General features: G+C 38.1%; 1 protein-coding gene across 1 annotated transcript in view; it reads left to right on the top strand.

The window, feature by feature from the left end:
- The first annotated feature begins 601 nt into the window (after positions 1–601).
- LOC129443328 (polymeric immunoglobulin receptor-like) overlaps positions 602–12,717 on the top strand; it is a 38,016-nt gene continuing 25,900 nt past the window's right edge. Inside the window, exons 1-3 of the mRNA XM_073858071.1 lie at positions 602–813; positions 915–1,024; positions 4,707–4,873. Of these exons, the coding sequence (XP_073714172.1) occupies positions 602–813; positions 915–1,024; positions 4,707–4,873 (489 nt within the window). The remainder of the gene's footprint in view (positions 814–914; positions 1,025–4,706; positions 4,874–12,717) is intronic.

Raw genomic sequence — 12,717 nt, 5'->3', positions numbered from 1 at the left:
GTTTACATAGAAATAAACGATTTAACAATTTATAAAAAGTAACCCGCCAAATTGCCTATTTATCACAACCTTATTAAAACAACAACTGCAGCAAAACGAAGCTAATCAACACTGTTTTTAAAGTATTTCTCATACAATCAACAAATGTATATGCTTAATCTGAAGTTGTTGCTCAACCGTCCATCCACACTATTGGAAACACATGTGAAGTCATCTCTTAAACCACGCCCATACACGTTCATCAGCACGTACATCACGGTCATCAGCCTCGTAAATACTTGAAAGTTTTTAATTTGCTTTGTTTTCTATTGTGGACACCAGGGGCCTCATTTATCAACAGTGCGTAGAATTTTTTTTTACCTACGAATGAAATTTAGTATGTGCGAAAGTACAAAAAAATCTGGATTTATCAAACGTGCACACGTGGTTCGCACGCACATCAATAAGTAATCATTGTTAACAAATCCCACATGTTCTTAAGCACCATTCGCGTTCAAGTTCATGGTCATTTGTATTGCGAAACAACTCCAATTAACCATATATGGGACAACACCTCCCTTTATAAGTCACGTGGTTGTACTTTTTCCCCCTCACTGTAATAATGGCAAAGAAAGCAAAAAAGCGAAACTTTGCCGACACAGAAATGGAGGTACTGGTGGATGAGGTTGAGTCCAATCAACACAGATCGTTTGGTTCACTTAGTGTGGGAGGAATTACCAATAAAAGGAAACATTCAGTATGGGAACATGTCACAAGTGCAGTTAATTCCGTGGGGTCTGAGGAGAGGACAGTTCCAGAAATAAAAAAGAAGTGGTTTGATATTAAATTATCGACCAAAAAACACGTCACAGGACATCAACGTGAAATCAGTGCAACTGGAGACAGACCACAAGTGAAATTTCTCCCTTGGACAGCCGCATAGCCAGAATCATTGGCGACACAGCTCTGTCCGGGATTATTCGTGATGGGGACACTGATGCTTTTGTGCCAGAACAAGCCGGCCCATCTAACACCCAAACGCAAGGTAAGACAAACCAACTGAAATAGGCTGTGTAAACATTTTATTTTAAGTGTAACAATTGAATGAATGAGTTTAAATAACCACGTGTCCTTAGTTACACCCATGCTTACAGAGGAGCTGGTGGAGCCGGGACAATCCGTTGCCCCTTCCATGCGCCGTCCGCCAAGAGTGCTGACCCATTAATGAGATAAAAGAACAACTGAGCAACATAACCAATGAATTGTTGCAAATTAACGAGTCTCTTAAACAGATTGCCTCTTGCGCAAATAAAATGACAAATAATCCATAAAGCATTGACTCTTTTTCCATACTGCAAAACAACTTTAAATAAATGTGTAAAATGTGTAATGTTTCTGAGCCCGGCCAATGGCAAGACTTACCTAAAATGTCTGTATGATCCTCTGTCTTGCCTGAATGGCAGCGGCATTGGTTGGTGGCATAGGGCCGTCTGGTCTGGGAGGTTCCTGCAAAGGGACACCCTGCCTTATGGCCAAGTTGTGAAGCACGCAGCAAGCCATGATAATTTTGCACACTTTTTTTGGCCAATACTGCAGTGTCCCCCCATGTTGGACAGACACAGCCATCGCCCTTTCATTAATCCTATTGCACGCTCACCTGTGCCCCTTGAGCGCGCATGGGCACGGTTGTAATTCTGCTCCTGCTGGGTTATTGGGTTGGTTAGAGGGGTCATTAGCCACGGCTTCAGCGGGTAACCTTGATCACCTAATAAGGAACATTTGTTTAAAAAATTGTACATAGCCGAGAAATAGCAATTTAAACATGTTGTAGTGTAAAACTCACCAATTAGCCAGCCATCCGCAATTGCGCGTTCTTGGAGACGCAGACCCACAGAGCTGTTCTGCATTAAAGGAGCCGTGTGTTCCCCCAGGCCACCGCGCAACAACGTTTAACGAGAGGTTTGCATAAAAAATAACTTGCACGTTAATTGAATTAAACCCCTTTCTAATAAAGTAACTAAATTTGTTTGTGGATGGTGCTTTGATGGCAATGTGAGTGCAATCTATGGCTCCAATTATGTTGGGAAATCAGGCGATGGCATGAAAGCCCCGTTTTACTTCGGCTTGCTGTGGATTTCTGTAGGGGAACTGGATGTAGTTTGGGGCCAACACAATAATCGCATCCAACACCGCCAGCATAATTCGACTCGATGGCTGGGAAATGTCGCATATGTCTCCAACCTCACGCTGAAATGTGCCAGTTGCTAAAAATCCAAGGGTGGATAGGAGTTGGATGTGCACGGGAATTGCTTTAATGCATTTGGTTTCTCGCTCCAGCGTTGGTCCTAAATCACGACACAAATCAAGCAGTATATTTCGGGGAAAGCGGTACCTGCTTAGAAGCCACTCTGTGCTCTCGCCAAGCAGATCAGCACAATCTTTGAAAATGCGCTGCCTGCGGAGCGCACCGTTTGCCAAGTCTTTCAATAATGCAAGATAAGCCATTGCACTGTGTCAAGCATTTGGCGCAGCTTTCTTAGATAGGGTTAAACACAAATTTCATGAATTAACTTCAACACTGATTTGCAGTTACTTTATTAACAGTAATCATTTTTAACACCTGGGGGTGGATAATAAATAGACAAAGTGTTCTTTTAATGCTGGGGATGGACGGTCCTGTGTAGTATCGCTATTCTACCACTAGATGCTCTGCGTACGCATATTCTGAGGTGTGCGTATATTTACACGTGCGTTATTCTACTTATAAGTGCAATTTGATACATTTCAAACTTTGCGTAAAACTGTTCCTACGCACTAGGGGTGACCCCGAATAGTCGAAGATTCGATGCATCGATAGAAGCCTGATTCGACTACCAATCTTACAGTCGAATCATCGCAGATGTGTTATGAAATGAGGATCATTCAATTTGGCCGCATATGGGTGCACACATTATATGATTTCACATATAACAGCTTTCTCCCAATATATTAATATATATGATCATGCTGCAAATAATATGTGAAGAAGTATCTTTCAATAAATATTATTAAAATGCATTAATAAATCCAACAACCCCTGTGATAGGGCTACACATCCATAAGTGGTTTCTATGTTAATAAACTGGTTCATTTCTGAGAAGCCGATGCGCAGATGACGGTAATAAATCTACTCTTTGTTTCTACATTTAAAAGAAAAAGCTGGCAATTCCGGCTATACTTTCGTTCTTTTAATAATTTCTTTATTTTATTTTATTTATAAATCACTCTGGGTTATCTGATTTAACTATTTGGCTTGTGTTTTGTTTCCGTGCACTTGAGGCACTTTGCACATTTGTTCTGCACTTTGTTACTTCTGACCTTATTTTATAAAAAAATGTATTTATTATAAACTTAAATTCTGATCTAATTTAAGTCTGTACATTTTGGATTGCTGTTCGTTGTATCGATGCTGCGCTATTGTGTGCTCGCCATGCTTGCGCATGCAATTTAGCCGAACGCGGTGCTTTGTGTCTCATATTTAGGAGTTCATCAAACTAAACATTAAAAAACGGATGTTTTAAGACGGGTATAAGTTTTAAAATGTATTTAAAACAAAGTGGTTATCACTTTTTCTCTTGCGACCCTCAGACATTTTGAAAAAAAAAACACAGCGAGAACGCGAGCTTCAATGAATGGTTGCACAACACACATACACGTGAAAGTGCGCATGTGCAGCAAGCGAACCTAGAGGCGAGCACGTACGACGGTTATACGTCAACATATAATCAGAATGATTGACATCTGGGATGACCTATAGTCTTGATGATCCACCCGGAAAACGGAAATCTTCCGCTATACCTTTAAAAGGAATCGAGTTTGCCAGGCCTAATTTCTGTAGGCTATGTTTACAATTTTAACGTATAACAAATAAATTAAAAAATGAATAAAATGTTATGATAGTTTGAGTGTTTCTTTTCTATTAGGACAACAGGGAATAAACAATTAAGCATAGTTCCTTACCAATGTACATTTTCAGATTGGGTAAATTAAATAAAGAATGCTACCACCGTTTAAAAAATTAATTGTGCAAAAAACATGGCTTCTTATTTTCAATTGGCTCAATCTGATGTAAGTCTGATGAAGGGCAGGTCCCCGAAACGTTACTTCAGTAATTAAACAAGTTTATGTTGCGTTCAGTGTGCTTCTGTTAAAGTCACTAGAAAATGTTGAGTTGGGGAGGCAATTTTTTTACAGTGCGCATAGAGGAGCTCATGAATGTGAATATTTAGATAGAGATTAATAAATAAAGATGCATGCAAAATAAATGTTATATTATGACTTAACTTGACTAAACACATGACCTTGAATCTTTTTTGTCTTTCCACTTTTAGAAACACACAGTACATCTAAGACCATTTTTGTCTGTGGTGACTAAAAAGGTTAGTTCTAAAAAGGAAGTGTACAGTTTTGCAGTCACAGTTCACAACAGGACAAGAAAGTTGAAACATGATCGCATACAGAAAAGCTACTTTTTTTCTACCCCATTATCTGGTTTTGCCTCATTTTATGTGAGATTGTTCAATATTCAGTGCTGTTTCTAATGTTAACTGATCAAGTTTATAGATACACATTCAAGTGTATCATTTTATTTTTATTTAAAGTGATGATATAATATTGTTAAAGTAAGATGTATTGTTTATTATTGCGTCAGTGCTAAGCTAATATTAGTTGCTGTGTTGTTTGCTCAGGTCCTGAATGCTTTCTTGATGGATCATACAGTATTGGTACAAGACATCTTTCAGTAAAGAGTGGAGGATCAGTCACTATCCCATGTTATTATAACAGGAAATACACACAACAGCAGAAGCACTGGTACTCGGAAATCTATAAATCTAGCATTTACACAAACACTACAGCTGGAGATGTGACAGTAATTAAGTAAGATCCTGCTCAGAGTCTTTTTACTGTCACTATGAGAAACTTAAAGGGTGAACACAATGGGACTTATTATTGTTCCAGGAGACATGACCACCACAGATGAGCTTCATCTTCATGTTCAAGCTGGTATTATAAAAACATTTACTTTTAATTACAGTTGTTTTTGCTAATATGACTGTAATGTAGATTATTTTATCTCTCTCGTTCCTCATGTAAATGATGATCTCAAACAACACTCCTGTGGTCACAGATCCTGATCTCTCTATGATGTCCAGCAGCGTAACTGTAGATAAAGGTGGTAATATCCATAGATATGTATAAAGGCTAGATGGCTCGTCCGCGCTGCTGGCCAACTGAGTGCAACGTCCGCATTTCGGCGGCCATCTTACGCTCACTCGTAGCATTGAGCTTCAATGATGCAGGTACTTTCAAATGACCATGACTTGCTTAGTTTTTTACCGATTTTCAGACGGTTTGGTTTGTTATAAACGTCAAAGATGTACCTATGACACTGCATACCTATACTAAAAATAAAAAATAAATTCATGAAACATGTTAAAGCATCCAGAATCATAGCCACGTTAATAACGTTTGTAGAAACCCAAACCGTTTGAAAATCGGCAGAAAATTGAGCAAGTTATGGTCATTTAAAAGTACCTGCACCATTAAACTCAATGCTACGAGTGAGCGGGCGCCCTGTCCTAGGATGGCCGCCGGGTGATGCCGTTAGGGACTCCGCCTTGAGCCATCTAGCCTTTATACATATCTATGGTAATATCAGTCTACAGTGTCTCTACACTTCGACATAAGAATAAACACAAACACTGTTGCAGATGTAAGACAAGAGGTGTTACCCATCCCAGAATGAATCAGTTTAGATCAGTGATGATGGGAGAGGATCTTTGACTGTGGTGATGTCTGGACTGTAGAAGATAAACTGCCTTCTCTTCAAGATCGACAGGTTCCTGTTCAACTCACAGTCACTGCTTAAACTCAGTCAATATTCAAAGCTACAGGTTCAGATTCAAAATCTGTTCTTTTATTAATCAGTGCTCATATTTGGCTATTGACAGTGTTTTTCTATCATTAATTTCTCCTATATGTTTGTTTTATTTTTTCAGATGCTACATGGCCTATTTCTATCTGTCTCAAGCCCAGATAAATTCACAAGCTGTTCTCAACATTGACATTAATAGTAACTTTTTCAAAAAGATATACTGCAATTTGCAAAAAAAAGATAGATTAAAAAATAAATCATTAAAATTTAAACTAAAATATTGGGTATACTAGCACTATATTAATAGCCTACATAATATTCAATTATATTATTTTGATTTAAAGGCGGAGTCCACGATGTTTGAAAAACGCGTTGGAAAAGGAGACGGGCCGACTACCAAAACACACTTATAGCCAATCAAATCAAATCAAATGCCGGTTTGCGTATGTGTGGGGCGGGTCTATCAACAGAAGGTCCAGATTCTATTGGGGTAGGGGCGTGTTTGTTTAGGTGATTTCAAATATCAACATTGGCTTTCAAACATCATGGACTCCGCCTTTAACACCCAGATTTAAACTGCAGTTTTTAATATTTTTAATAAAATTGTTAATTATAAGTGTTTAATATTACATTATTAAATATTATTAATTTAATCTGATTTAAGAATGACAAAGATGAATAAATTCAAAGAGCAGGAAAGCATCTCATTTTAAAGGTGTATTTGAAACAGTGCAAACTTCAAAAGTTACTTTACAGTCCTTAGAGAAAAGTATCCACCTTTCCTGAACAAAATCGTACCATGTTTGTGTTCTGCAACATTGATCCACACTCAAAAGATTTCATTTTAAGACAGCAATTTTAGACTTAAGATATTGTACTTAACAGATCAAAAAATATACATTAGCCTGGGATACTGGAGATTCAATGCATAAGTCAATCCAAGCAGGATATAGCATGCCCTGGAAATACCTTCAAGGCCTGCCAGAACCTTTACTCCCTCCATAACAATTCCGGCATCCTTTGGGCTGTCACTTGTAGAAGATCCCTTTGTTACAATTACAGCCATCACAAGATGCTCAAGTTTGGCCTGTTCTTCATTTACCTGCAACATTTAACAGCAATTGTGTCTTAAAACCTTTATAATACTTATGAAATGTATATACCTTGAATATTGAAATAATGCATACATTAAATTATTTGATGAGGTCTCTATGTTCACAAAGGTATTCTACTATGCAGCAGATTACTTCCTCTCGTGTCACATCAACAGAACTTGACTCATCCTAAACAAATTGAGCATCATAAGTTCTTCAAAATATTGGTGCAAGTGGGGTCAAATTGATGCATTAAAAACTTAGCATCTGTTCAAGATCACTCAGTAGTCTTTAAGCCAAATACTGTCCTGTGCTACTTGACTAAGTGCCACGTACTCAGCCTCTGTTATTGAAAAAGCAACAGTTGACTGTTTCTTACTGAGCCAGCTCACGGCTTCTTCACCCAGTAGAAACAAATTAACAGTTGCTGAGCAACGATCGTCCTGATCTCCTGCCCAGTTAGCATCTGAGAATCCAGTCCAAGTTCCAGACTCTGAACGCTCATACTTGAGAGCAAGATTTAGGGTACTCTTCAAGTACCATAGAATTCTCTTCACTGCGGTCAAATGCACAGAACTTGGATTAGCGTTAAACTTTAATACAACACTCACTGCTTGTGCTATGTCAGATCGTGTGGCCATCACAGCATACAGTAGGCTACCTACTAAGGACTGGTAAGTACTTGAGTTCACAGGCTTACTGACACCGGTGTTTGTTTCTCAGCTTCACATTTGTATCAGCTGGAGTTGCAATGGGATTGGCATCATGCATATACCATCTTTTTAAAGAATGGATTCAATGTAATGCTTATGATGAAGAAACACACAGTTTTATTCTTTGTCTTGGATGACAGAGATACCGAAGATATAGGACAGCTCTCCCATGTCCTTCATCTAGTTGCTCTTCTTAACCTGATAAGGAACACTGTGCCGTACACGGTACACCCCCTCCCTTGCACGTGAGGCTGCATTACGTCATTGTAACTTTGAAGCATTAAATCTTCAAAATATACGGTCATGCGGCACGTCGTTGTAACGCTTAGACTTTCGGGATTCCATTAAGCGCACACACAAAGCATAATATTATTTTTAGCAGTCATAAAACTGTAATCTAGTTGTTAGTTACCTGAACCGAGCGGATATTTACTTACTTTAAAAATCTTCCCTTTATCCGCTTCGGTGAAATTGTCCAGTGTTGTATAAAGTACTAGGAAGCAATACTTGAGTAAAAGTGAAAGTTGTCTTTTAAAATATTACTCAAGTAAAAGTCTTAAAGTATCTGATATATACTGTACTTAAGTATCAAAAGTAATTTTCTGATATTTAATGTACTTAAGTATTTGAAGTAAAAGTAAAAAGTTTTTTTTTTTTAAAGCAAGCGGTTAGAACTTTGATTGTGAACTTTATTGTGGCTTTCTTATAGTAAAGCATATTCAGGGTTCCCATTATCTTTTTAATCTAAAATTAAAATCTGTTTTTTTCCAGGACTTTTCAGGCACAATTCTCTAAAGTTCAAAGAGCAAACAGCATATTTTTAGAGCTGACATCAAATAAAAAAGCAGAAATTTCACTTTTGTATGAACTTCAGGTAAAACTTATTTCTTTCAAAACATGAGCATATTTTTGAAAAAAGTGGAGTATCCCTTTAAGTTAGCTGCTCTACTAAGAAAAAAATGCCAACTCGTTGTGTGGCAATGAAAGCACTGTGACTTTGATCAACAATGCAAGTGTACATTCACAATGTATAACATTAGCACAACATTATCCTAAAGCCACTGAGTTTTGAGTTACTTAACATAAAAGGAAATCTCCAGTTTGACAAAACGTATGATGTTTTTGAAGACATGAATAAATACAGTCCTTAACACTTTCTTTCTAACCTGCCACTGATTAACATAGCAGTTTTTGAAAAATATTTCTCAATCTAACATTAGCCTACCGGAGGGAATATTCGGCCGGCAGTTATGCTATAATATTACCATAAAGTTAAGCGTGTTTCAGTTGAGAGTTCTCTGTGAATTAAATAAATCCATGGGAAAATCAGCGGTGTTACGTTAATGTTGAAGTTTATTAAACATGTGCGCCTGGCCATCACATTAGACAGATACCCAGACAGCACACGTACGTCTGCCCGACGTCGGCTCAAGAGCGTACGTCGGCCTCTTTATTTAAAACATCTAATAAGTATCGGCCAGGCATCTGCCAAATCTACAGTCAAGTCGACGGTATTTCCCGCTCATCAGGCTTGTCTGTTACGTCGGCTTTGGGTCGGATAACTATACCGGAGGCCGATGGCACGCTTCTCTCTGTTGGTGCGTGCCCAGTTATTCCTCCCTTTGCAACCACCAGAGCAAAGGCAACATTATGGGTGTAAGTATGTACAAAAACTAAGTAAATGATAATAAGTGAAGAAAAATGGAATCCGTTAAGTAAATGTAAATGTTTTAATATAATATACAAGTAAAATAAATAATATAGCAGCGCCGTCTTTGCTTTTAATGACACACAGCTGCTAAGTTCCATTATTCCGAAGCAGAAGGGGGCAGTAATGTACATACGCTGGTTGCCAGCCGCCGTTAATACTCAAGTAAGTTAGAGAAAATGCAACTGGGGAAAGTGAGGAAAAATAAGGAATTATTGGCTTGTTTTACACGTATCATTGTTTTGTGTTCCCCTCCTTCATAAAAAACAAATAATTCCACGTCAACTCGAACACGCAAAACCCCGGTATGAAGCATTGTCATGAGCATGCCAAACCAACAGATGGCGATATATTCCTTAACCCAGAGAAGCCACTCCAGTCTCGTCTTGCCATGAACAAGGAAAAAGTGCGGGAGCTGGCTTCGCAAACGTCCGTGGTTCAGGTAAGTTTTCGACAAAAATCTTATATTAAATGTCTGTGACTCTTAAAAGTTAGTATAAGGCACTCCGTCTACTACAGCACAGCAAATAAAGTCATAGTTAGTAACATTTGTAGTACTTGCAGCGCTATTCAGACTTGAGGCATTTTTGCTAAAATGTTTGTGTATTATTATAATTTCCATTAATTTTTGTTGTTCTAAAATGTTTCTGTGAAGCAATACGTGTCAGCTTGTTGTTATGTATAGTCTGACCGACTAGAGGTAATGTTAACGTTGAGGACACAAATGTCATTTATCGTCTAGTTTTTTATACTATGACAAAATGTGGTACTTGAAATCAATCTAAATACCCTTTCACTTGTTCAGTATTGTGTTTTTGTTGCTATATAACGATGCACTTAATATAGGCAGATGGCCATTGCTTTTCTGAACAGCAGTTGGAAGTATTCTGAGGTCATTTAAATTTTAGGAAAAATATGAAGATGAGTATCGATGATTATATAATTGAGTTCAATAACATAGTAATTTTGGTTGTTTAATTTCTTTATGAGTGTTTGTTTGGTGTTTAAATTATCAAGTTTAAATCATCAAGCAGTTTTAGTTACTGTATAAAGTGTATTATTATGATCTGTATGATAGTTTGAGTGCTTACAATGGCAGCAAATTTAAAAGCAAAACAAACAAGATGTTTATGTAAGTTAGTTCAGATACTTTGACAACCATTTTGTTATGCACAGTGCAATCTGATTTACGTTATTGTATGTCAGATGTATGAAATGTACAGTGATTTAATGAACAGGTGTTTCATATCATAGTCATTTGCCATACTGTGTATTTTAAACACATCAAGGGCTGGAAATGACTGAATACATTTCTTGCCTTTTTCCTTAGCTAATATTTCCCTCAGCTAATATTTTCCTTATATATGTTTCCTCTCTTCTTGTGTGTAAACAGGTCATTGGCACTGCTGTGTAAGTATTTCACTGACAGACACCTCAAGACATTTTAGTGGGTGTAACTGGAAATCTTTTATGTAAATCTGTAATATTCAATTGTTATGTTTTATGTCTTTGCAAAACAGATCACAACATCATTTGCTGCAAGTTGTTTTTAACCAGCTGTTACAGACATTTTTATTATTTGACTTTACCCCTAAGTGTTTTTGATCTTAACCATACTGTCATATTAGTTTTATCGGAGAAAGGACATGCCACCTCTAAGCCATCTGTTTCTCTGTGCAGGGCATGTACATCTAGGATGCGGCCTATCCAGATGAGATTCTCTCCAATGCCAGCAAACCGACAGTGGAAGACACGAGCCAGCACTTCTCCCCCCACATTGCCTCAGGCTTTGGAGATAACCACTTATAACTGCTCCCTCTTCATGAGACCGGATGCTATGTTGGGATCACCGGGGCCTCCATCGCCCGGCATGTACACGCTACATCAGGTGTAGGTAAGACGCACACTCACTGCTTCCATGGTGCTTGTGTTCTCAATGTTTCTGTGCAGGTGCCTGGGATAATGAAGACAATTTGGGTTGTTGTGTTACACGCCAGGTGAACAACATCAGAGTGCGGCAGTCAGAGATCCTAAAGAAGGACTCCATATGTTTAGTCGAGACAGTACGCCGTACATCTCTTATGACGAGGATATTTTTTTCAGGACCGCTTTCCCGATACTGACAAGGACATTTAAGGTTCAACGGACAACTTGCTTTCAATGAATGGTTAATGTCTGTAGCCCTTTTCACACACACATTATGGAAAAAATACAGAGAACACATCCGGGAGTTGTTCGGGATTATTTGATTTTGGTCAATTCACGCTGCCAATAGTTTTCTGAATTTGTTTGTGCTTTCACACACATGCCATAAAGACAAGACATATTTAAAGTCTTGCACTTGGTAGTTTTTTTTTGTAGCATCTGTAGTTTGCTTATCCGTGATTTCTCTCTCGAGAAACCACACGTGTATTTTTTTTGTTTATGATAAGATCATAAAGGAGTGCGTTACACCAGTGCTTCCCAATCCTGGTCCTCGAGCACCCCCTCCCAAAAAGTTTTAGATGTCTCCTTATTTAACTCATCAGCTTGTTAGGGAGACATGTTTACCATTTTGGAAAGAGGCTGATAACTTGAATCAGGTGTTTTAAATAAGTTTTTGGGAGGGGTTGCTCGAGGCCCAGGATTTGGAAGCACTGCGTTACACGCTGTTTTGTTATGCTGGTGAATGTTCATAGCTGATAGTGACTCCCTGATTTCTTCTTCAGTCCAGTCTGCAGATATTTCTCATTGTGAATGTTAATCTGCATTTAAATCTGCCATGTCAAAGGGGAAAAGGCTATATTTTTGTTGTGATGACACAATATTTTTGTTGACTAATTATTGACGTTGAAATTGACACCGCCGAGTCTATCGACCAAACGCAACAGCTCTAAGTCTAGCATACACATAATTGCATTCACTAACCTTTGCCTCAGGTTATAAATAACTTAATAATCACAACTATCCACTACCTAAAAAGCTATGAACAGCAGTCATGCAAATTTTCTCAATTTGCTTTTCTATTTCTACTAGCAATTATGTGAGCTGCAGTCTGGATCCTGCCTCTGTCAGATGACCTAACACAAATGGAAAGATGACATCGGCCCTTGCAAGGACTTCAGACAATGCCAGCACTGGACTACATACAGTGGTAATCATGTGCGTTTCATGTTTAACTTTATGCCTTTTGGAGATCATTTCATCTTCCCCTCGCTTAAATGTTTACATTAACAGATTTTTTTTACCAGGGGTGCCCAAACTTGTGCATGTCACTGTACTGATATATACTATACAAATAATGTAAGTTGAATTTACTTATTTAAAACA

The sequence above is a fragment of the Misgurnus anguillicaudatus genome, chromosome 2 (assembly GCF_027580225.2).
Source record: "Misgurnus anguillicaudatus chromosome 2, ASM2758022v2, whole genome shotgun sequence".
Lineage (NCBI taxonomy): Eukaryota > Metazoa > Chordata > Actinopteri > Cypriniformes > Cobitidae > Misgurnus > Misgurnus anguillicaudatus.
This window is presented reverse-complemented; position numbering and strand designations above follow the sequence as displayed.